This window comes from Ambystoma mexicanum, chromosome 3q, assembly GCF_040938575.1.
Source record: "Ambystoma mexicanum isolate Mex_15411 chromosome 3q, UKY_AmexF1_1, whole genome shotgun sequence".
NCBI lineage: Eukaryota > Metazoa > Chordata > Amphibia > Caudata > Ambystomatidae > Ambystoma > Ambystoma mexicanum.
The window spans coordinates 264785336-264807417 of NC_090926.1; the positions used below are offsets into that span (position 1 = coordinate 264785336).

Consider the following 22082-nt stretch of genomic DNA (forward strand, 5'->3'; position numbering starts at 1 on the left):
CAACAGATAAGCAAGGCCAGTGAAGTAAAAGACTTCCCTGGCCTCCAAACGTCAGAACAGGTTCAAAACAACAACAAACCACTGGTGCCCTCTTGATGTCTTTGGAGGGAAAGCAGAAAAAATAAAGCTTTCATCTTGGAGCCTAGATGATGAAAAGCTATTCTCTTAGATGGATGAAAAAGACCGGAAGATGGATCAAAAGTCGGACTTAACCTTGGGAAGGGAGGACAGTGACACCCTCAAAGTAAAACTGTCACTGGGAAAGATGACGAATGGAAGTTTAACAGAAAGACCCTGTGAACTCCCTCACCTACCTCATGGAAGTGATGATGACCAGGAAAATCACATTAAGGACGAGCAACTGCAAAAGGTACTAATAAAAAAGCTCAAATGAAGACCCCTTTAAGAACATAAGAACAAGATTCAAATCCCACTCTTGAACAATAAACAGGTGTAGTGGAAACCATTAATCCTTTCAAAAATAGCACAACAGTGGTGAAACTGAACTAAAAGAACTAATCGGGGGTCCTCTTAAAAAACGAACCAGTGATCTAGTACCCCTTTACTGTGCCACTATGAAGCATACCTTCAGGTCGAGGAAATAAATAAATCTAGAATACGGGGTGTACCGAATAGCATATGTACTATTTGGCCGAATTGCAGGTACCATATAACCTAGTAGGAGGTACAAACCACAGTGTTTTGTAAATACTACTGTTTTTCATGTATTTTGAAAATACTACTGTTTTTCATATATTTTGAAAATACTACTGTTTTAAAAAGACCACCAGCCCTGTAATAAGGCCCTGGTCAGCTTGCTTTCAGGTTGCATACATGTTTGTTCAGCAGGCACACTAACCCAGTAACCTAAGTTACCAGCCATGCCATACAATACAGTGCCTATAATCTGCATGAGGTAGAGAGCATTGGCATTCCTTTCTTTTTATGAAGATGACATGCTTTGTTAAGATGGATTTCTAGAATGTGGCCTGGTGAACAGGCTTAAAGAGGCCACCCTAATTATAGTGAACAGGGGAAGTCTGAGAGGTGAGCCACAATCCAAACAAAGTAAACATTGAGAGCAGTCAAAGCTATCCCACAAGAGTGTGAGTGGGATCAGGGGTTCACAACGTTTTCTGGCTTCCCTCTGCCACCTCTTCTCCTTCTCTCATCTCTGACGGTCTGTCTGCTATCCAGGAGTGGTGTGCCACCAATGATCTCTGCCATAATACCAGTAAGACGGAGATTCACCTCATCGGCACACCTGCACCCTCCTTTCCTGTCACTCTCTGGCTGGCTTCTCTTGGCTCTCTTCCTGCTCCCAACAGTGAGGCTAAGAACCTCGGGTTCATCTTCGACTCCACACTGTCCTTTTCTCCTCACATCTCTGACGTCTCTAAGAAGTCAAACTACCAACTGCACCTCCTCAGAGGTATTCTTCCTTTCCTCTGCTTCCCCCATAAACTCTCTGTCTCTTGAGCTCTGGTTCTCTCTATGCTGGACTACTGCAACAGCCTCTTTCTAAATCTGCCTGCTTCTACTCTCCGCCCTCTGCAGCTCATCCAGAACAGGACTGCGTGACTTGTCCTTGGCATCAAGCCCTGGGATCGTATCTCTCCAGCCCTGAAATCTATTCATTGGCTCCCAGTGGCTGCAAGGATTAAATTCAAGACCCTTTGCATTGTCCACAAGGCTTTCTGGGGCCTGGGTCCACAATACCTTCAACTCTCCCTCCGTAAATACCTTCCTACTCAAGCTCTTCGCTCCTCCACCTCCAACTCCCTCAGGGTCAATCGCTTCTCCAAGCAACGGGTTGGGGGTAGATCTCTTCCCTCAGCTGGGGCCTCCCCCTCCTTGAAACTTGAGGAGAACCATCTCCTGCTCCGGAAGCACCTCAAGACCTTCCTCTTTGCTTCTGCCTTCACTGTTCCTCTCCCGTGCTGATCTCTCTGCTTCGGCACCAGGCACCTGGTTACCCTCTGATTTTCGGGCCCAGGTCTCTGCCCACCCAGCCAGCCACACACCTGCACTGCCGCCTGACAACCCTTGCCCTTGGGTCTGTATCTGTAACCCTACAGTCCCCTTACCTGCACTTATCAGACACCCCTTGTCTGCGCTTTAACATTGCACTTGCCACCTTGCTGGCTGCACTACCAGTTGTTGTTTTATCCTTTGCTCAGCACTTTCCACTCCTCCCCTCTCCTTTGCACTTCCCCCTTCCCTCTCCTCTGCACGTGCGCGTTCTCAATGTCACTGGGCCTACTAAGGTCGTTGTTTTGTCCTCCCTTGTTCCCCTCCCTTGCCTCGTCGTGCTCTGAAACACTTGTGTATGAGCATGATACAAATAAAATATTATATCATATCATATCACACCACAAAGTGAAGCACACAATAATTCAATTTAGACAGGAATGTACACAAATTAAACAAGCAGGTGATAATATCGCACAATACTCAATAATAAGCATATATACATCAATTTCTTAACTCAGCAGAGGAGGTAAGTAAAGTGATACACTAATGATGGAACCAAGTCATAAGTGTTATGCCCTAACTTCAGCAGCCCAATCCCTGAATGAGGTCTTGTGCCCAAAAGTCACAGGTGCCACAATGCTTTCCCCCAAAATGTATCTGTAGCAGGTAAGTTACTTGTGTTGGTGAGTGTTTAAAAGAAGAGATGCAACAAGATTACTAGGTAAGTAAAATCTGTTCTTATCTTTCAGATGGTGCTACCCAAGTTCGACGACCAAAAGGCAGTGGAATGGAATTATGCAAAGGCCAGGAGGAGACACATGCTTTGTGTTTACTTACCCCCGACCCATATTTTCCCAGATTACTTGATGGGTCAAGTGGGGGTCGCTCGAGGTTGGATTTCCCACTGTTGGTTCTGGTGAGAGGTGCCGAGGAGCTGTGGGTGCAAGGGTTCTTCCTGTCGGGTCCAGGAGCAGAGTGAAACCCTTGGTGAAGGAGAAATGCAGGACACTTCACAGGACAGTGGAAGGCAAGTTCCTGTGCCAGCCACTGGACACAGACAGCGGCAGGTGTCCTTCCAGTCGCGGTTGTAGAAGTCCTTCCAGGACATGATCCCTTGTGGTTGGGAGGCTGACATTTGGCAGGACAGTGACTTATACCATAAGCCAGACCACCAAAGGTCTGGGTGCAAACACGGAATGGTGACGGTTATAGTAAGGTACCCATCTGAGGAGCTGGGCAGTCCACTGGGTGGTCGAGGGACACTTCCGAAGACTCAGGATGGCTGGATCCTCGTGAACCCATTGAGACTGGTTGGTCCCACCAGTCATCATGTTGAACCACCGTACAGGGCCTTCGCAGATCATCTAGTCAACAGGGCTTCACCGGGCCGATGCAGGAAAGGATGCCAGGTATCTTTGGGAGTCTTCTTCGGATCTTCAGTCAGCTGATCTTGTCTTAGGGATTCTTGGCTCCAATGCTGATCTGAAAAAATGGCTGCAAAATGTCCAAATGGTTCGGTTGCCACATCCTCCTGGCTCAGTCTAAAGCAAACAAGATGTGAATGGACATAAACCCTCCCAGTCTCCTGGGGACAAGCAGGATGACAGGAATCGGAGGAGGATTGACGTTCCATTCTACAATCAATGCACCCCTACAAGGGAACATTGCCTGGATAAGAACAGCTTGCATTTCCAGCTGGCAGTGGTGGCGAAGATTACCCAAGCATTCCCCATGAGAAAAGATCTTGTCCAGAACTTCCTGTTATAATTCCCCCTCATGGCAGACCGACAAACGCCTACTCAGAGCATCTACTCCACCATTTGCTATCCCAGCCAGATGGGCCTCCAAAAGAGAGACATTGTTTTCCAGAGCCCAAAACCACTGCCACATTGCCTACCTGCACAAAGGAAATGGCTCCACACCACTTTTCTTTGTAAGGTAATCTATGGCCACTGTTGTCCATCGGGATCTGGACATACCAGCCACGCGTGGTGGGAAGAAATGTAGCAAGGGCCAACTAGAAGGCCAGCAGCTGTAGGAGGTTGATGTGCTCCGTTGCCTCCATTGGAGACCACAGGCCGTTCACCATCAGATCGTCCAAGTGAGCACCCCAGGCTTCTGCGACTACTGACACTTGAGGCCCAGGTTGTTGAAAAGGCTTCCTCTCTTAGTTTTAGGGCTCACCACAGGAAGTCTTACAACATTTTGTTGCAACCTGTAGTAGGTCCGTCATATTTCACTTTGGACTGTGACTACTGACAATGTAGCAGCCACTTCAGTGACCCCATGCACAACCTGTCCTCCCGGTGCAGAAGGGTATGAGACCCAGAAGGTGTAAAAAGGCAGGGGCTCAGATTGGCTGGGATCAGAACTGCTCTACCATCGGAACAATGTTAATGACATTGTCCTCCAGTAGAAATGGCCTGCCTGACCGTGTGTCCAGAGCCACCGCTATGAATTGGACAGTCTGAGCGGGGATGACGTGGGGCTTTTTGAAGTTGAAGGAAAGTCCTAGCTGTGCAGCAGATGGCACATTGAGGTACAGGTGGCCAGATATAGACTCTTATGAGAGTGCCTATATGAGCAAGTTGTTTATGGAGGGTAAAGTGTGAATCTTTTCATTTCCTTCCTCAGATGAGTGGCCACCACAGCACACAGCTTGCTAAAAACGCATGGGACTGATGGCAGTCCGAAGAGCAGGACCACAAATTGGCAGTGGGGCTTGCCAACCACAACACCCAGGTAATTACTGTGCTTCAGTTAGAGTGGCACATGAAAGTAGACATCCTGGATGTCCAGAGATGGAAGGATCTAAGCATGGGTGACATTCTTGGACTTTAGCTTGGCACATGTGCAAATTAAGGAGCAGCCGACAAATGATGGGTTGCTCATCCTCGTCCCCCATCAACAAGACATATAATGGGAGAACCAGCCCTTTATCTTCTCCAAAGCAGGAACAAGTTGGAAAAGCTCTTCCAGCAAGAGCGCATCCAGTGAAGGGTAGGGATGAAGGCTTGTCTGGGGATTGGCAAGGGGAGGAAAGAAAGACAGTATCTGTGGGAATGACCTACAAGGCCCAAACTTTGGAGCTGGTGTTTATCCACGACAAAACAAACAGACAGTGCCTCCTGCCACAGGTGAAGAATGGTGGGAGGACAATTTAAACTGGTTTAGAGGATGGGGTGCACAAAGGGTCTGGAAAGAAGAAAAGCTTCAACGAGGCGCATCTCTACCACTACCTCAGGGAATTAAATCCCTCTGGTGCCGTCTGCTCTGGTGTGCCTGATATGTACCCCTATGGGCAAAGGAGTGGAAGGAGCAAAATTAGCTTTCCTTAGCAAAGTGTGCAGAGCTCTGTTGGACCGCTAGATATTTGGATGTGACCTTGGAAGCCTTTAACTTCTCCAAGGACTCATTGGATTTGGAGCCTAACAGTCCACTTTTTTTGTCCAGGCACCAGGTGCAAACACTGAGGTAGGCATATAAGAATGTTTTTGGACAATGGCATGAGTCCATCGAGCATACCACATTCCATTGGTTGAAAACCTTCTTAACCACATTCTACAGAGTGTGGGGAATAATGGGTAATGATTCATAAGCATTCAGTTCCTTAGGAACAAATACTAGAGTGAAACCTGCCCCCTCCCCTAGAGCGTCAGCCTTATTTCTCATCCTATCTGGGCCAAGTTAGAGACTTGGCCCCAACCATAAATGACTGAACCATCAGACTTTTGGAAGTGGGAGGGGCAGACAGAAACACAGAGCACTGGGTCCGAAAAGGCAGTGTTAAATAGGAGGAGGGTCTTCTTGGGAAGGCCCTGCGCCAGAAATTCAGGTTTTGCTGCACCCTGGACACTTAAGGGGCTGTAGACCTCAGACATTCTTCTGCCTCTGCTATTGTGAGCTGAATGGGCACACTGATCCGGGAAGAACCATATGGACCAGCTTGAACAAAGACAAGCTCTTGAAATGTACCAAGACCATTGGCATTCTGAAGGATGAGAGCCAGGTTGACCAGACCCACATCAGCTCAAGTCTAAAGGGTGCTGGGTCTCCATTCTCATCAAAGTTCTGACCAGACGTAGTCAACACTCACTCCTGGCGGCAGGGACAAGTCTCTGACTCCCAGGGTCCTCAGATGGAGAAGTGGAGTGAAGCTCAAAATGCCAAAACTTAGTACAACTCGGGTTTGAGGAAATGCGATCATCTGCCTAATATGTTGACATCCTTGCAGTGGCTCTCGGTAGTGCAATGCACTATTTTAAAGATGACCCGCCAAACAATTATTAGGGGCCTGACTGCCTCTGCAGTATGGTGCTCCCCTGCCCACCAGGGTGAGTAGTCTCACCTGAAAATCACAGGTTAATCAAGGTTAACCTTCTTGAACTACCTTCTTTAACTAGCGACAGTTGGAAAGAGAAACTAGGGTGGCCTTGCTTGTAGGGACAAAGGAAGCAGAAGGAACCATGGACAGGGGATGTTGGGTGCTTAGGGCCATGCCACAAAACAGTGCTGGATATGTGCTCTTCACTCCCTCAGAAGTCAAAGAAATGAAAGATACTGTGTGAAAGGATCTATGAGCGACCCATCAAGTTGGGTTTCACAATCTCAACTTACTTTTATGGGGGTTCCCCTTATACCGCCATGCTTCCCTTATGTCCTCCTCCAAACTATACCTTAGTAAACTATTCCTCTGTCCCCTGTGTTTGTTTTTGGTATTTTTCAGGATTTGCAGGCATTTGGATCTGGGTGCATAGGGTGTGTGACTATTGCTTTCAGTTGAGGCATATGTGGTGTATGTCAAATGTGTGTTAGTGATGGTGGCAAATACTCTGTAACTTGGGTATTCAGAAATTGACTTTTCCCAAACCAAGATGCAGGAATAGGTCTTGGACCTGTCTGAAGTGAAATTCTGGGGTGGGGAGTGGGGGGATTTGAATCACCCTAAAGGTGATAACCCGAGTTTCATCTTGTGCGTTGAACCTGCAGGACCTGTTTTAGAAGGCTTGCACATGCCTGGGCCTTAGATATAAGCAAAACGAAACTCAACATGACTGTCAGGTCCTAGCTTCTGATCCTGTGGAGGCTGAAGATGAACCCCACTAACCACTTCGAGGTCGTGGACTCCACGAGCTTTAGTGACTACTGCTGAGCCCACTACCTCGGGGGGAAAGTAGGAGTGGATAAAGCAACGAAGGACAGGGCCTAGCTTATAATCGTTTTTCTCAAATCTTCCAACCATGTGCTGCAGACCTAAAAAACAAATGCAAGCATGAACTTAATTGTCTCACCTTCAGTTCACTCTACTGCACTGCTCTCTTTTATCTATTTACTCTGGTTAGCTGTCTGCCTCCTCTCTGCGCTAGAAGGCACCTTCTGACTCCTCCTTTTAACTTCTAGAATGGACTGTTTGCGAAGTTCCTTGTCTTTTTCTGCCAGATTTATTTTATATCAACTTTACTTCTATGTCTTGACTTAACCGGTTTACTCCCAAGAATGACTTGCTGTTGTAATTCTACCCTTCTTATAGTCTGGCTTTTGACTTATCTTCTAAACGATTCCTAAATTGTTGCATGTTTAACAATTGTTTGTGTCTTTTGAGCTTACTGCACTGCCGTGCCTCTGTTTGGTCTTTTACTGACTGAACTACTTATAGTATCTTACTTTGAGTCTCTCACGCAGCTGCGCCTCAGTGCTGGTCTCAGCGAACAATTATTTTAGATTTGGTTAAGCTTGTTGCGCTGCCGCCACCCTCGGCACTGTATTTTACTGGCTTAGTCTTTTGGCATCATTGCGCTCAGCTTCAACGGAATGTGTTGCTAAGAAACAAGGGTTTACGTCACAGAGTACATCCGCGCTTCGAGGTCCTCTTCTCTAATCCCTCAGCCTCACACTAGCACAGTTCACTGTCTTCCACAGCTGAAAGTAGATCTCTCGCCCGTAAACTTCCGAATTCAGCTGCTTAGCCCAAAAACTATGTGCGCTCAATGTCAAACACTTAAGAATTATTTACAAAAGCAAACTGACAAAAACATTATTTTCTCAGCAGAATGTTTGAATACGTTTATAGCTAATTACACTTAACTTATTATTTCTTACCTTACAAACAGAGATTTCTTCTTCTGAGATTTTCTTTGTTAAATACAACTTTTCACTGGAGTTCAAGTTTTCGGTGACCTACTCTGATCATGTTGTGAATGAAAGGCAGTTTAGAACCTTGCCAAACATTTTAAGCTTCCTTTCTAAGTCCAACACCAATCAGCTCCTAGGGAACACACCACCATTTGGAATGGCACAATGCCTGACTCCTGATGAGAACTCAGTTGAGGAAAAACACTATTCACAAATGAGCAAAACATCCTCCAATCCTATGCTCCACCTTCCCTTTCCTGGAGAACCTTCCCGTAAGACCCTGGCAGTGACTGAGAAGAATTATCTTTGAACGAGGACCTACTTTGAACTGGTGGGGGTGCAAGCATTTGAAGATATGTAGTCAAGTTGTTAATGAGAAGTGTTTTGACACTGCAGGTATATGATTGAATATATTCAAAAATCAACTCGAGAGACTTTTGGGAGAAGTGTATCAAGCGTTGGCGTTTGTGACAGAATTTTTTTTCCTATAAATAGATCATAAAAATTGCATGCTTAGCAATTTATCTACTTCAAGTTAAGTTGCCACGTTTTGTGTCGAAGGAGCGCATGAACGCTCACCTGGAGTGCGTTGTGTGTGGCATGTGGTAATAGGCAGGAAACCTGTTAAGGCCTGCAGCGTGCGTAGCAGTTTTGAATGCATAGTTGCCTGGCAAGGTGCGGCACGAGACAGAAACTGTTCCGTGAACCATGCTTGGTTTGATTATGCAAGCCTGCATCATCACGTCTATATAGAATGACGCGAGAGAGAGAGAGAGCACTAACCTATCTGACCTTGATACGGTTGTGCTTAATATCAGCGTTTGGAGTATCATGCAGAATACGTGACATCACTACCATCCCCGCAAGTACTTCAAAAGAGCACCATACGTAGTTATTTATAATGTGTAAGTGGAAGAAGCAGACTTATTGAAGCCTTTAGCAACTATATATATTGACTTACCCCCATGCTGTACCGTTGAACTACAACGCCCTTTTGTCGTAACTCTGGACAATAACGTTTTTTGGGTAGGCAGGATCATAGTTTAAATAAGGACTGGTCAATCATAGACAAGACTTCTATGCAGGACTTGCAAAGATAAAAGGTGTAAATACACAAGAGTTCATGCTATAAACAACAAAACAGTTTAGCAGAAGATGTGGATCAACAAAAAGGACACAGTGGGTTGAGGGGGTTCAGATAAGAGCAGTGTAAGAAGACAGTATTAGAAGATTAGGGAAAAGCATTAAGAGGTAATCTTTTGCTTATATCTTTGTAGAGATCTCTGGATCAGGAAGATAAGGTGAACCTGTGTCGTTTCCTACTGTATCCACGTTCCTTTCCCCAGAGGGGTGACCATCCCCCAGCTGGTTCTGTTAGACTGGGGGTGGAGCATCAATGGGGGAATAGTGGGGTTCACAGATTCGTTGGATTCTGATTTGTAGACCTAAGCATACTTTTTTCGTAACTATGCAATTCATTCCTATATCCTGCATGATCTCTTAGGAGGAGTATGCAAACAACTACACATAATTGAAGGTAAAAAGAGGGAATAGTGTGGGTCCAAATAATAGATATTTTGGATACAAAACGTGATTGTGGGCTCATATGAGGATCATCGAGAACAAATTACAACTCCTCCCGAAAGCTTGGGAGACAATCATGCCGTGAGATGATAAAACTGGCATATGCATTAAACATACATACCTTTTAGGGGAAACTCCTCCAAAATGGGATACATTGGTGTGCTGACAAGCGAGAGCGGGTCATGACATGTTGTAAGTAAAATGGGGAGGAAGTGAGGGGTGTTTATTATAAACTAGATGTTGGCAGGGATATATACTGGGATGGATAGTGGCTCTTTATATAACAATTGCAATTCTGCTGTACTTTGCAGATACTGGTGTACCTTTGAGATTAAGTGTCTGGTACAATTGAGTGTTATTAGTTTTTGCTAGGTGTCTAATGTACATGGATAATATTATTATTCCCATTTTGTTTCTCTAATAATTATACAAGAAACAAGACTGGTTCATCACATCATGCCCAGATCACTCACAAAGGGTACCGACAAACAAGGGACATCTGAGCTTCTCCAAAGCACTCTCTTGCCGCACTCGCTCCCCCATTCATTGCCGGAGAGTACCTGCAATAATGCATGCCACTAGTGTGTAAGTATGGGTATATGCAAATGATTCCTTACCGTCACCTCCATCTCCACCAGGCTGCCCACGTCCTGCTCTTTCTTCATGGCACTCTCACCCACAATGTCCCCACTGAAGAATAAACGGTTTGGCATGGCCACGCTGCAGGGAAAAGTCACAATGAGAACCAAAGATCTGGCAACACCAAAACTGGAAATACTCAAAAAAGGAGGCAGCAACGCCAGACACACATACGTGCCTTTCTCCCCAAAGACCTTCTATCCGAGCCTGCACCTCGAAAGCCACTTCACCACTTCAGTACTTCCTTTTATACTGTTCTCTGTTTCTTTCTTGTTCCAGTTTTACAGTTTAGGTCTGTTCTCCCTCCAACTCCTTTTGATCCCTTTGCTGTTTTTTTTCCTTCTCCAAAACTATCCTGCGTTTGTTCCCTGACCTATTCTCTTTTCTCGTTTCCTTTCTCTTGACTCTACCCTTTTCTCTTTGCTGCATGACTGAGGACAGCTGGAGCAGACTCTCAAGGGAAGTAGGTGACGCAAGATGGACATCTTGCTTGCACTGAACCTGCACTTTTCTCAGTCTGTGTACCTGCTTCCTGCAATCCTCCCGTCGCCCCTTTTTTTCCTCCTTTCTACACCACACCAACCCTCTCTCACTTGTACACATTTACCTGCATTCTGATAATCCACGCCTGCCTCTACACCTTCCATCTCCCTGTCTCCTCACCTCCTCCTAGATCATCCTTCTGAGGATGATATTAAGAAGTCTTGAATTCAGGAATGTAACGCTTGCAGTGCTAGGAAATGACAAAACTGCAGGCGCAAAGCTCTGTAAAGATCAGTGTTTATCACTATTTACTTGTGTTCTCCCATGCCTGTGTACTGCAAATGGAGGAGCCCAATCTCCAGCACAGGAAGGCATATGGTGGGAAGGGCACTTACCCTGAGACGGACAGTGGCAGCTCAATCACCACTTGCGCCATGGCCAGAACGGGCTTCAGATTGGACTGCTCGCTGATTCTGTAACACAGAGAGGAACCCACATTAGGAAGTAGACATCCCCTCGCACTCCTCACTCTGAGGACATGTCCTAGCTAAGCATTGTACATTACACTATCCAGCCTCTCCCATGTTGCTGTAGCCTTCACAGGACAATGCAACGCATGATATGATAGAAGTCATTCATAACGTGCCTGTACACAAGTGTTTCTAGGTGCGACAAGACAAGGGAGGGAAGACAGGGGGAGGACAAGACAAACCATCTTACTAGGCCTTGTGTCATTCAGATCGTGCAAGTGCGAGAACGAGAAGAGCAAGGGGAAAAGGGGTTGGGGGAGTGCCAGGGCGAGGGATAGGGAAACAGGGCAGCAATGATCTGAGTAAATGCAGCACAGGGCAGTGCGGCTCTGGGTAAGTGCAGCACAAGGCAGCACGGCTCTGGGAAGTGCAAGGAGGCAAAGGACTCTAGAGGTTACAGTTACAGCCCCTAAGGGCGCAGAGGGCCCGGAATCAGTGCAAGGGTGACTGGTCAAGTGCAGCCTGGTACCCAGTAAGACTCTGAGGGTAGCCAAACAACCAGTCGGTGTGGCAGACAGGTAGGTCATCAGGGGAGGGAGAGAGAGAAGGCAGAGGAGAATAGGAACGTTTTGAGCTGCTTCTGGGAAACTCAGGTGGTCCGGCTCAAGTTTGAGAAGGGCAGGGAGACCAGTCCAGAGGGAGGCACCTGCAGAGGAAAGAGCTCTACCCCCCACTCTGTGCTTGGAGAAGCGTCTGACCCTTAGAGAGTTGGAGGTAGCTGAGCGAAGAGCTCGAGAAGGGAGGTATTTAGGAAGAGAGTGTTGGATGTAGCGCGAGCCCCGGCCCCAGAAAGCCTTGTGGACAATGCATGTCACAATCACTCCCAGTCCACTTGAGCCACAATGAGGATTATCATCATCTTCTGGTACTGTAATCTATCTTCTCTTGGTGAGCATTCCACAGGCTCCAGATTTGCATGCTTTAGGTGCACAACTACCTGACGCAGCACTGCTGCCCAACATGCATGACACTTGCTTATATCCTCTGTCATAAATACAACTCACCCCTTCACCTAGTCCAACGTATGTCTGCTGTCAGATCACAAATACTGTCTTTTTACTGCAGCAATCAAAAGGGCACCTAATGTTGAGCCCATCCTAATGGTATGTTAAGACAGAATTCTTATATTGTGGGATTTTAGGGCCACATTTTAGAGTCCTCCAACTTCTTTCTTTTCCCCTTTATATTTCTGGATCATTGGCCTATTCTGGGGGGAAAAGGAACATCTCCTGAAGTTGCCCTGTCTTTGCAACCCTTTTTTTGCCTTATTTAAGGTATATGGTTTCGGGTCGCCCCAAAAGCACCCAGTCCCACTCGTGTCTCTAATGCACCCCATTTTTGCCCTTAGGTGATTATATCACTGTACATCAATTTTAGGGAGTAAGTTGGTAGCAGATGTACTTTAGTTTTGGCTTCACTAGGGCTGCAAGCCATTTTACCACATTGGTAGCCGAATGTATCTTGTTGGTGGCCAAAAAATGCATTTTTGAAATCCTGCTCTCTGCCATTCTGTATTTTAGGCTGCCTTTGTTCAGGATGTCCTTGAGGTAGGCTCCAAATTGTCTCTTAGTGAGCCTACATGAGAGCCTCTATATTAGTTTTCACTGATTTAGACCAGTGTAGGTCCTTGGGCTCTCCCTCTTACTTGCTGTGGGTGTGGTCTAGGCCTCGTGGCAGTCCTACTGTCCAACCATACTGGTTGGTCAGTACGACTGCCAGTATGGTTGGTCATCTGATCCTTTGCGCCCATCTTCCTCTAGTAATTGGTGAGTTGGCGTTTGGCCAGTCCCTTTTTGCAGAAGTACTTAACACTGTGCTGGCTCCCTACTCCCCCACTTGTTCTTTTGCACTGTGTATGGAAGAGGCAAGTCTACTAACTTGCTGTAAGAGTTATCACATGATTCATGAGGTTTTTGCAATTCTTCCCTCTCACTTGTCCATACTGGCTACCCTCATCTTTCCAGAGTCTTCCTTGCTGGATTCTTCACTACTGGCTTGAAGATTCTTATCTTGTGAAGGCTATTTGTTCTTTTTTTCCATCATGGTGGTCTTTGTTGGCTCAGGGTTCAAGCTCCTGGGCACTGAATCCTGTAAACTGCACCTAGGAAGGAAGCCTGTACTTACCCTGATTGTTTTGGCGTGCTGTAACCGTTAACGCAGAAATTTCTGCGGTAACTAATTACCTCTGGGACCCGGGGTGGACGATTATTCAAGATACTCACCCACAGGGGTCTCTCTGGCCTTGGATTCTTGGTTATTTGGAAGCGAGTCTCAATAGTGTTTCCCATTGACTTACAATGGGGGGTCCTCCTGCTTTGTTGCAACATCTCCTGAAACTTCTGGTTCTGCAACCATACTTTGGATCTCTTCAATGGAGTTTCCGCTGGTCTTCCTGGGGTTGTTTGCCACGGAATCTGCATCTGTGTAGTAAAACAGACTTACCTCCATGCAAGTGGATGGCCCATTGATTGTCTCCCATTAAGTTTTACAGAACTTTGTACCTGCCTTGGAAATCTCATATAGTGACTTTGGAGGTACTTACCTGACCATGGATATTTTTTCCTGTAACCAGAAGGGTTTCAGGGAGTACTAGGCCAAGAATTGGAATTTTAGGACTTATCTGTAATTTAAATGCATTTTTAAAGTTCTGCACTTTTCTCCAGTAAAAGTGAATAACTGAATACACTTACTAATTTTATTAACTGTTTGACTATTTTTCCTGGGAGTGAATTGTATTGGTAATTATTGCTAACGTGTATACTGATTGCTTAGAGCAGGGTTGTCTAACGCCTCGCCTCGAGTGCCGGAAACATGTTGGATTTTCAGGATACCCCTCATTAATATTCATGAGATAAATTTACATACAATGATTCTAAATGTTTGCAATTTTATGTCTCATGTATATTAATGAAGCACATCCGGAAAACCTGTGAGGATTCCGGTCCTCAAGGCCTGGAGTTGGACAACCCTGGCTTAGAGGCATTGGGCTGTGTAGATAAACTGTTTGCACCATCTATTTCTGGTATTCCTTTTTATGTGTGCTTTTGTATTATTCAGATACTATTTCTGGGCCTAGCAGGACATAAGTAATGTGGCGTATAAATGTTGGCTTTAGATGCCTGAACGAATTTTTCCTGCTGGTAAAATGGCCCAGTTTCCTTTGTTCCCACTCCGTGTTTATATACAGTGGGTGCTGAGCATCTGGTCTAGGACCTACCATATATAACAGGGGTGGGGTATGTCGTTTGCTTAAATGTGAAGACCCATGAGGCATTTTAACTGCTTTGTTAGGTTATGTGGTTCCCTCTCTCCCCCTGTTATTTTATGTTGGGTGCTTAGCCATTAGTGTGAGGAGAGTCCTAAAAGATGTTTATTGTTTTAATATTATACTATGGGCCTCATCACGGGTTGGGCAGAGAAGTAAAAATGCAGCGGCAACGCTATTACAGCCGCATTACCGCTCCGCCCAGTCCCGAGTTTGGGTGCAAAGCTGGAGGTAAATCTCCAGCTTTCTGCCCATTTCTGGTGCTATTACCGCTGGCATAATTACCGCCAGCGGTAAAAGCCCCGAAAAGCCCCATAGAGTCCTAGGGACTCAAAATAAATGAGGACTAACAGCGCCACCACAACTCGGGATCTGGCGCAAATTACGCTGGACCGAGTTGCAGTAATTGCTAATAGCGTTGGGTGGTATCCCAGCGCAATTACCACGGCGATACAGCCCAACCCGTGATGAGGCTCTATTTATTTTTGAATACTGTGTGTTATGTGCCAAGTACATATTTAACATGCGGGTGATCTATATGTGTAATATAATAAATGTATATATTTGTCAGTATATTTGTGCGGGTGTTAGGTCACAACCTCCAAGGTAGGTGCTTGCTTCATTTACAGGAGATTTGTAGCTTTTGTATAATATTCATGGGTTTGTTTGAGAACTGTTGCCTTGTAGTTGTTTTGGGCCTTAACTTGTGTTTTCAGAGACAGGTGTTCCGGCCAAGCCCAGATGGAGGTGGCGAAGCTGAAAGCTGATAGGTTAATGTTCCTACAATGGAGCTGTGTGCAGCAACCGAAAGTGCCTCTCATTCAAGTTGTCAAGCAGGAAGGTCCTTTTCATGAAGCTCTCATGAAGCTCTCTGTCTGCAAGGACTTTACAAGTTTCAGGTTGAGGATTGAGTCAGGAGAATCGGCGTTGAATTCAGGGAAGCTCCATGGGACTTTAAAAGAAATACGGTGGGGTGCAGCACTTCAGCTCGCATGAAAACCAAGTTTACTATTTTTTGTTTATAAAAGTAGGAAAGTCCATTTGAGCTAAATCGCACATTTCACAACGCCACCTTGTATCTTCTGCCCCGTGCATGGTGTCTTCATAGAAGAACGCTTCGGTACGTCCTTGAAACACATAGTTAGAAACTATTCTGCAGAGCATTTCCTTTCTCTAATGTTTTCTGTATTCTTCTGTCCCAGCGCAGCATGACCAGGCATTCTGCACCGGAACCCATACTCTGTTAATCACGTAGGAAGATACGGACAGCCTAACGCATAGCTTTCCAGTCATATGCCTGACCCAGTGAATCTACGTGAGGTGGAACCAGCAGCTGCAATGCTCCAGTTCTAGGCATTAGGGTTTTCTTCCCCTAGAGGGTTTCCCTAGGGTCCTCTGCCTCTCCCTATTTCTAAAACGCCCAGACTTCATGTTTACATTTGACATGGAGAGGAGGAGGGCAGGGGCCCTGGGGAGACTTTTCATTTTCTGCTGTGCCTGATCAAGGTGAGTTGTCTTTTGTTTCTCCTGCATGTTTATTTATTGGGTAAAGAGTATTTCATCTGCAGTCAGTTAACAAATTCCATTATTGATGTAATCAGTTATATACAATGTAATTAGTGTTGCCACCAGTGATGGCATCAGTGATGTGATTTGTAATGTCATCAGTGTTCTCATACAACATCCAATTAGTGATGTCATCAGTGATGTGATCTGTAATGTCATCATTGTTGTCGTACGATGTGTAACAGGGGGTGCAAAGTTAAGGTGGCTTTAGCTGAATTTCAGGGGTTTTGTAGCATTAAGTTCTCAACTTAATGTCCCTGCATCTAAAGATTTTTCCTTGAATTTCAATGTTTTTTTTATTTTACAATTTATTGTTCACCTTAACCTCCCTGTAACTAATGTTTTTTTACTTGAATTTCAAGGGTTTTGTTATCCCATAAACAATTGACATTAATACTACAGACAAAGACAATTGGGCTTATGAAAACGATGTATCATACTGGTGTAGAAAGTAAAATAAAAATAAATGGTCCAACCACATGCCCCCCAAATAAACCTGTTCTTAAAAACGTTGTTTGCATATTTATTTAACTTTTTAAAGTGTTTACATTTATATGTACTGTTGATTAATAGAAAGTTATTAAAGTGTTACATTAACTGTGTACAAAGATTACAAATGTATCCTGAAATAAATCTTTACAAAACTACTGCCCCCATATATATGTACATGTTTTTAAAAAAACAGTTCTCTAGCCATGGCTACCAAGATATAGGTGCGGCTAACTGGGGCAACGACTGGGGCAGGGTGGGGGGTGGGGTGTTTACCCATTACTTCCACAGGTCATGACCGCGGCTATAATGAAATACATAACAGTATGTTTTTTTTTACATACACTGTATTGAAAGGATCAATTAAAGGTCTTTGATCCATATACACAGTATGTGTTTCATCGTCTATTTTTATAACTGAAAAGTTGGCCCTGAAAAGGACCGTTTTGGGGAATAAGGAAAAAAGAGGTAGGAAATGGGAAATGAAAAACACTAGGATTCATATATATAACAAAGAATTGGGTTAAATTGACACTTCATAATATACCTAGGGTTGGCAACTGGCCATATCTTCTGAATGAGCCTTGCTCAAACTGTCTAGGGTGCCACGTCCCACCTCGATCAAGCTGTAACAGGTTTTGCACGCCACAATAAAGTTTGAAAGATCAGGTGCAAGCTGCTGCTGCTGATCTCATGATTAGACATGTTAAAATGTGCAACTGGTAAGGAACATGTAAAAAAACAAAAATGACAACTCTAAAAAGACAATGCTACAAAAATAAAGCCGCCTCTCTGAACCTCTCCAGCATTTCTAATGATTATTCTAATAGAGTGTTACAGTGCTGCCGGTATTTGAAGACTCTGGGCCTGATCACGACTTTGGCAGTAACGCTGGCGGTATTACCGCCAGCGGTATTAGCCCTACCGCCGAACTCCCCGGCGCTAATAGCACTGGATCACGAGTTCAGCGGTAATGTAATTCCCCATTGAGCCCATTTGGGAATTCCCCATTCCCCATTGGGCTCAATGGGGAAAATTCGCGCTCTTACCACCGGCGGATTTCCCGCCGGTGGTAATAGCATGAATTTTCAACGGATTACCCCCAGAGCTGGGGCGAAATCCGCCGAAGTCCTGATTTGGCGGACCCTTAAATCCGACGGTAATAGTGCTACCACCGGATTTAAGGGTTACCGCCAAAGTTGGGATCAGGCCCTCTGTCTATTGCTGGCAGCACCTTTAATAGGTGGAGGTTGATTCTGCACAACCACTACTCACAACTACAGTGAAGATATAAGACCATACATAAGCCAAAAAAGGCTGCAGCCCGAGTAAAATCAGAATTGAGGTATTAACTTGTCCAAATACTTAGACCACCTCCCACAGCTACCTATTGGCAGCATAGATCACAGATAACTCTCATAAATTAGACATTGGCAGACGGTAAAACTGGAACTTGTGGAGTTGACACTGCTGCTAAAGTCGAGGGTTCATTAACTGTTGGTGGCGTTGCACTGGTGGAATCAACTACTGAACGTGGTGCCAATTTACATGCACATAACACATGAACCCCAAGCATTTCTATTTTGAGGTGCGCATGCCATTTCCAATATGCATCACCCACATCATCCCAGGAGACTCACACCAGATGATCTATCATGATTCATGTTCCCAATATTTGTCACGGAACATTAGAAGGGCCATGTCTTATTGTTTTCTTGCTTGTTTATTTATTTGTAGGGCGCCCTAAATCCTTAGGTAGCTGGGCATACAATATGACAAGAATACTTAGAGCTTAGTTACAGTGTAGACAGGTACAGAGAATACTTACAAGCAAAGTTTCAGATGTTGACAGGTAGGAGGCAAGACCAAGAAACAGTCAGCTGAGTCATTAGTCTAGTGGTCCTTAAGGTGTAGCCAGGTACGGGTGTTACGTCTGAACCTGTAATAAGACTGATCCCTTCTGAGCTCAACTGGTAGTGCGTTCCATTGCTGGGCAGCTTTTACAGGGAAGCTGTTGCCTCCTGTTTTTTTTAGTCAGAATCTAGGTATTTGGAGGCAATGGGAGTTGGCGGTCCTAGTCGGTCGTGCAGAAGATTTTCTAATTATTCTTTCTTTTAGGTATGGGGGGCTGCATTGTTGAGGCATTTGAAGGTAAATTAGACAGTTTTAAAGAGGATCCTATCGCTAATTTTCAACCAGTTATAGTTTCTCCTGGTGTTATAGATATGTGCTCTCTAGTAGGGAGGATCAGGGCTGTTCTGAGCGCATTATTATGCAGTGTTTGTAATTTGTTGATGATGTATTTATTGGCTCCTACATATAATGCATTGCAGTAGTCCAATTTTAATAGGATGAGGGCATTGGCTAAGGTAATGCAGCTTTCTAGTGAGAGGAAGGGTCTGCATGCTCTAATACGTTTGCCAGTTTAGGCAGTGGATGAGGCCAAGGAGTTTACCAGTTTTTTTAGGGATAGCGTGGAATCCAGATAGAAGCCAAGAGTCTTCACTTCTTTGATAACTGCGATTATGTTGCCATCGATGTTGAAGGCGCTATAGTTAGTGTCAAGTTTTTTTAGATTGTTGGCCGAGCCAAGGTTCAGGATCTCTGTTTTATCGTCATTCAGGCAGAGGCCATGGGTTGCCATCCATGCCTGAATGAGTATGTACATTTTGTTCACTAAGGCTGTATCTGAGGTGAAATTGCCCAAAAGGGGAATGAAGATCTGGGTGTCATCTGCATAGTTTGTGTAGGTTTCACCCAGTCTGTCCAATTTGTCAAATAGAGGCTTAGTAAAGATATTATACATAGTAGGTGAGACACATGAGCCCTGGGGGACTCCACATGTTGTTTGAATAGGGTCTGCAGATGCTGAAGTGGAGAAGACTCACATGCTTCTGTTGTCTAGAAAGGACTGGGCCCAGGCTATAGCTTCACTTGAAAAGTGGGCAGTCGATGCTAGGTGTTTGCATAACACTGCATGGTCCACCAGGTCGAAAGCTGCCGACAGATCAAGGAGGAGTAGCATAGCTGTATTTCCTTTGTCGTTGAGCTCATCGATTTGAGCTTTAAGGTCTATTAATGCTTTCTCCATGCCGTGCTGGGGTCTGAACCCCGATTGGCGGGAGCCTAAAAGTTGGTTGGTCTCAAGGTACCTCTGAATTTGAAGATAGGCCACTCTATCTATTATCTTCAGGAGAAATGGGACCATTGTGATAGGCCTGTAGTTTATGGGGACGGAGGGGTCTAAGGTTTGTTTTTTAAGAAGGGGTAGAAACCAAGATTCTTTTAAGCTGCTTGGGATGGTATTGGATGAAAAGGAGGCGTTAATGAGCTTAGAGATAAAGGGGGCTAAATCTCTGGCTGCATCCTTTATTATTTGGGCCGGGCAGTTGTCGCCTTTGCAGTTTGATGGCTTTAGAGAAGCAATAATTTTTTCAGTTTCCTGAATGGAGACTTTAGTGAATTTAAATAGAGCTAGGTTAGGCTTGTCAATGGGAGTGGACGTAGTTGGTGTTTCAACAAAGGGAAGAGAGGCTTTTTTTACTGCAATTTTAGTTTGCAGTGTTTTCATTTTATTTGCCAGGGCATATTGAATGCTGGTGCACCATTGCTTGTCTTTAGGTAAGTTGTCCAGTGGAAGTATGGGCTATTCTAATTCTCGCAGGATCACAAATAATCCCTTGGTATTGGAACCTGCTTGGGATATTCTTTCATTATAGACTTCTTATTTTGGTTTGGATAATTTCTCTCTTGCAGTTTTTGGCACAGAGTTTTAGTTTTAGTTTATTTTCTTCCATTGGGGAATGTTGCCAAGTGGTTTCTAACTTCCTTTTTTCCAGTCTAAGTTCTTTTAGGTGAGGGGTGAACCAGGTGTTGAGGTGAGTCTGTTGTTTGCTCTTACGTGCCTTGAGTGGGGCAATGGTATCTAGGACTTTGGCCATAGTGTCATTATAGGAGTTTACCAGTGTATCTGGGTCGGAGTTGCTTGGCAGGGTGTTGATCACTGGAAGGAGGAGAGGTAGGATATTATCTGGTGTGATATTTTTCTTAGATCTTGTGGGGAGAGAGGGTGCCATTATTTTTTCTTTGTTTGTTCCTTTGTTAAGTGTTAAGCTGAAATCAATTAGGTAATGGTCAGTCCAAGGTTGGGGTGTAATTTTGGTGATCGTTGTTGGGCAGTTGGAGGTGGCTACCCAGTCTAGGGTCCTGCCTTCATCATGGTAGGGGTGAGGACTTTTTGGGTAAGGCCATGTTCATCAAGAATGGTGGCTATTGCTTGAGCTTGTTTGTCGTCTGGATGGAGTACTAGGTTGAGGTCGCCTAGGATCATTATCTGTGATGAGTCTTTTATATTATTGGCTAAGAGGCTAGATATGTCCTCTTTGTTTGAGCCTAAGGGTCCTGGTGGCCTATATATAAGGTAGACGATTAGAGTACAACATGGGGATATGAGCAGTTTCTGCGAAAGAAGTTCACAGGATTTTAGTGGGGGTATCGTGGATAATCTTAAATCCAGGTTAGCTTTAGCAATGATGGCTAAGCCACCTCCTCTAGTGTTGGGTCTGTCCATTCGTAAGAGTTGATATTCTTTTGGTATTGCTAAAGTGAGCGCTGGGCCTGCTGCCTCATGCAGCCAGGTTTCTGTGACTGCTAAAAGGTCGAGGTTATCTGATGTTAGAATATCTGCTATTTCGGTGGCGTGGGCAACAACAGACCTAGCATTGATCAGTGCTCCCGCTATCGTGGTTATTCAAGGTAATCTTTGGGTTTTCAAGGGTATTGGAATATGTTCTTTCATTTTGGCATCTTCAGTGGTTTGTAAGTGGGCCTGCGCCAAATGCAGAGTAGTATTTTTAGGGTCGGTACGGCGGTTTAAGTGGGTGTTGCTAGTCAATTTAGGTTCATAGAGGGAAGAGAGTCTAGCTCGAAGCCTAGTATTTATATTCATAGTAGGACAAGGTGCATGATTGATTTAATCCATGGTTATCGAGATTAATTGCATGAGCAGCAATGGTGAAGATAGCCGCACAGTTCTGCTGCCATATATCGTGCGGCAGTTGGTGCCGGTAGCAGAAAATTGGGACAGGTGGGCTAAAGCTGAGGCCTAGTCGGCGTGAGTGAGGTCAGGCAGGGATCAGACTTTGAACGGTCGGCTGCAATAGTCTATGTTCAGGTTTGGCACAGTGGTATGCCTGGGCTAGGTTAAGCATTGGCAAGTTAGGCTCAATATGTTCACAATGGCTAAGTGGAGCATAAGCTAAAATCAGTATAGTCATAGAAGGCTAAATACAAAATGTTCACAATGGCTAGGTTAGGCATAGGCTAAAATCAGTAAAGTCACAGAGGTCTAAATTCAAAATGTTCACAGTAGGCTAAATTGAGCATAGACTAAAATCAGTATAGTCACAGAAGGCTAAATA

At 44.9% G+C, this 22082-nt stretch overlaps 1 protein-coding gene across 4 annotated transcripts in view; it reads right to left on the reverse strand.

Moving 5' to 3' along the window:
- Nucleotides 1-22082, reverse strand: part of ITGA7 (integrin subunit alpha 7) — a 438414-nt gene that overhangs the window by 53039 nt on the left and 363293 nt on the right. For all 4 annotated transcript variants that reach the window (XM_069653721.1, XM_069653720.1, XM_069653723.1 and 1 more), the window contains 2 exons: nucleotides 11208-11285; nucleotides 10308-10410 (listed from right to left, as the gene is read on the reverse strand). In XM_069653721.1, coding sequence (XP_069509822.1) covers nucleotides 10308-10410; nucleotides 11208-11285 — 181 coding nt within the window. The remainder of the gene's footprint in view (nucleotides 1-10307; nucleotides 10411-11207; nucleotides 11286-22082) is intronic.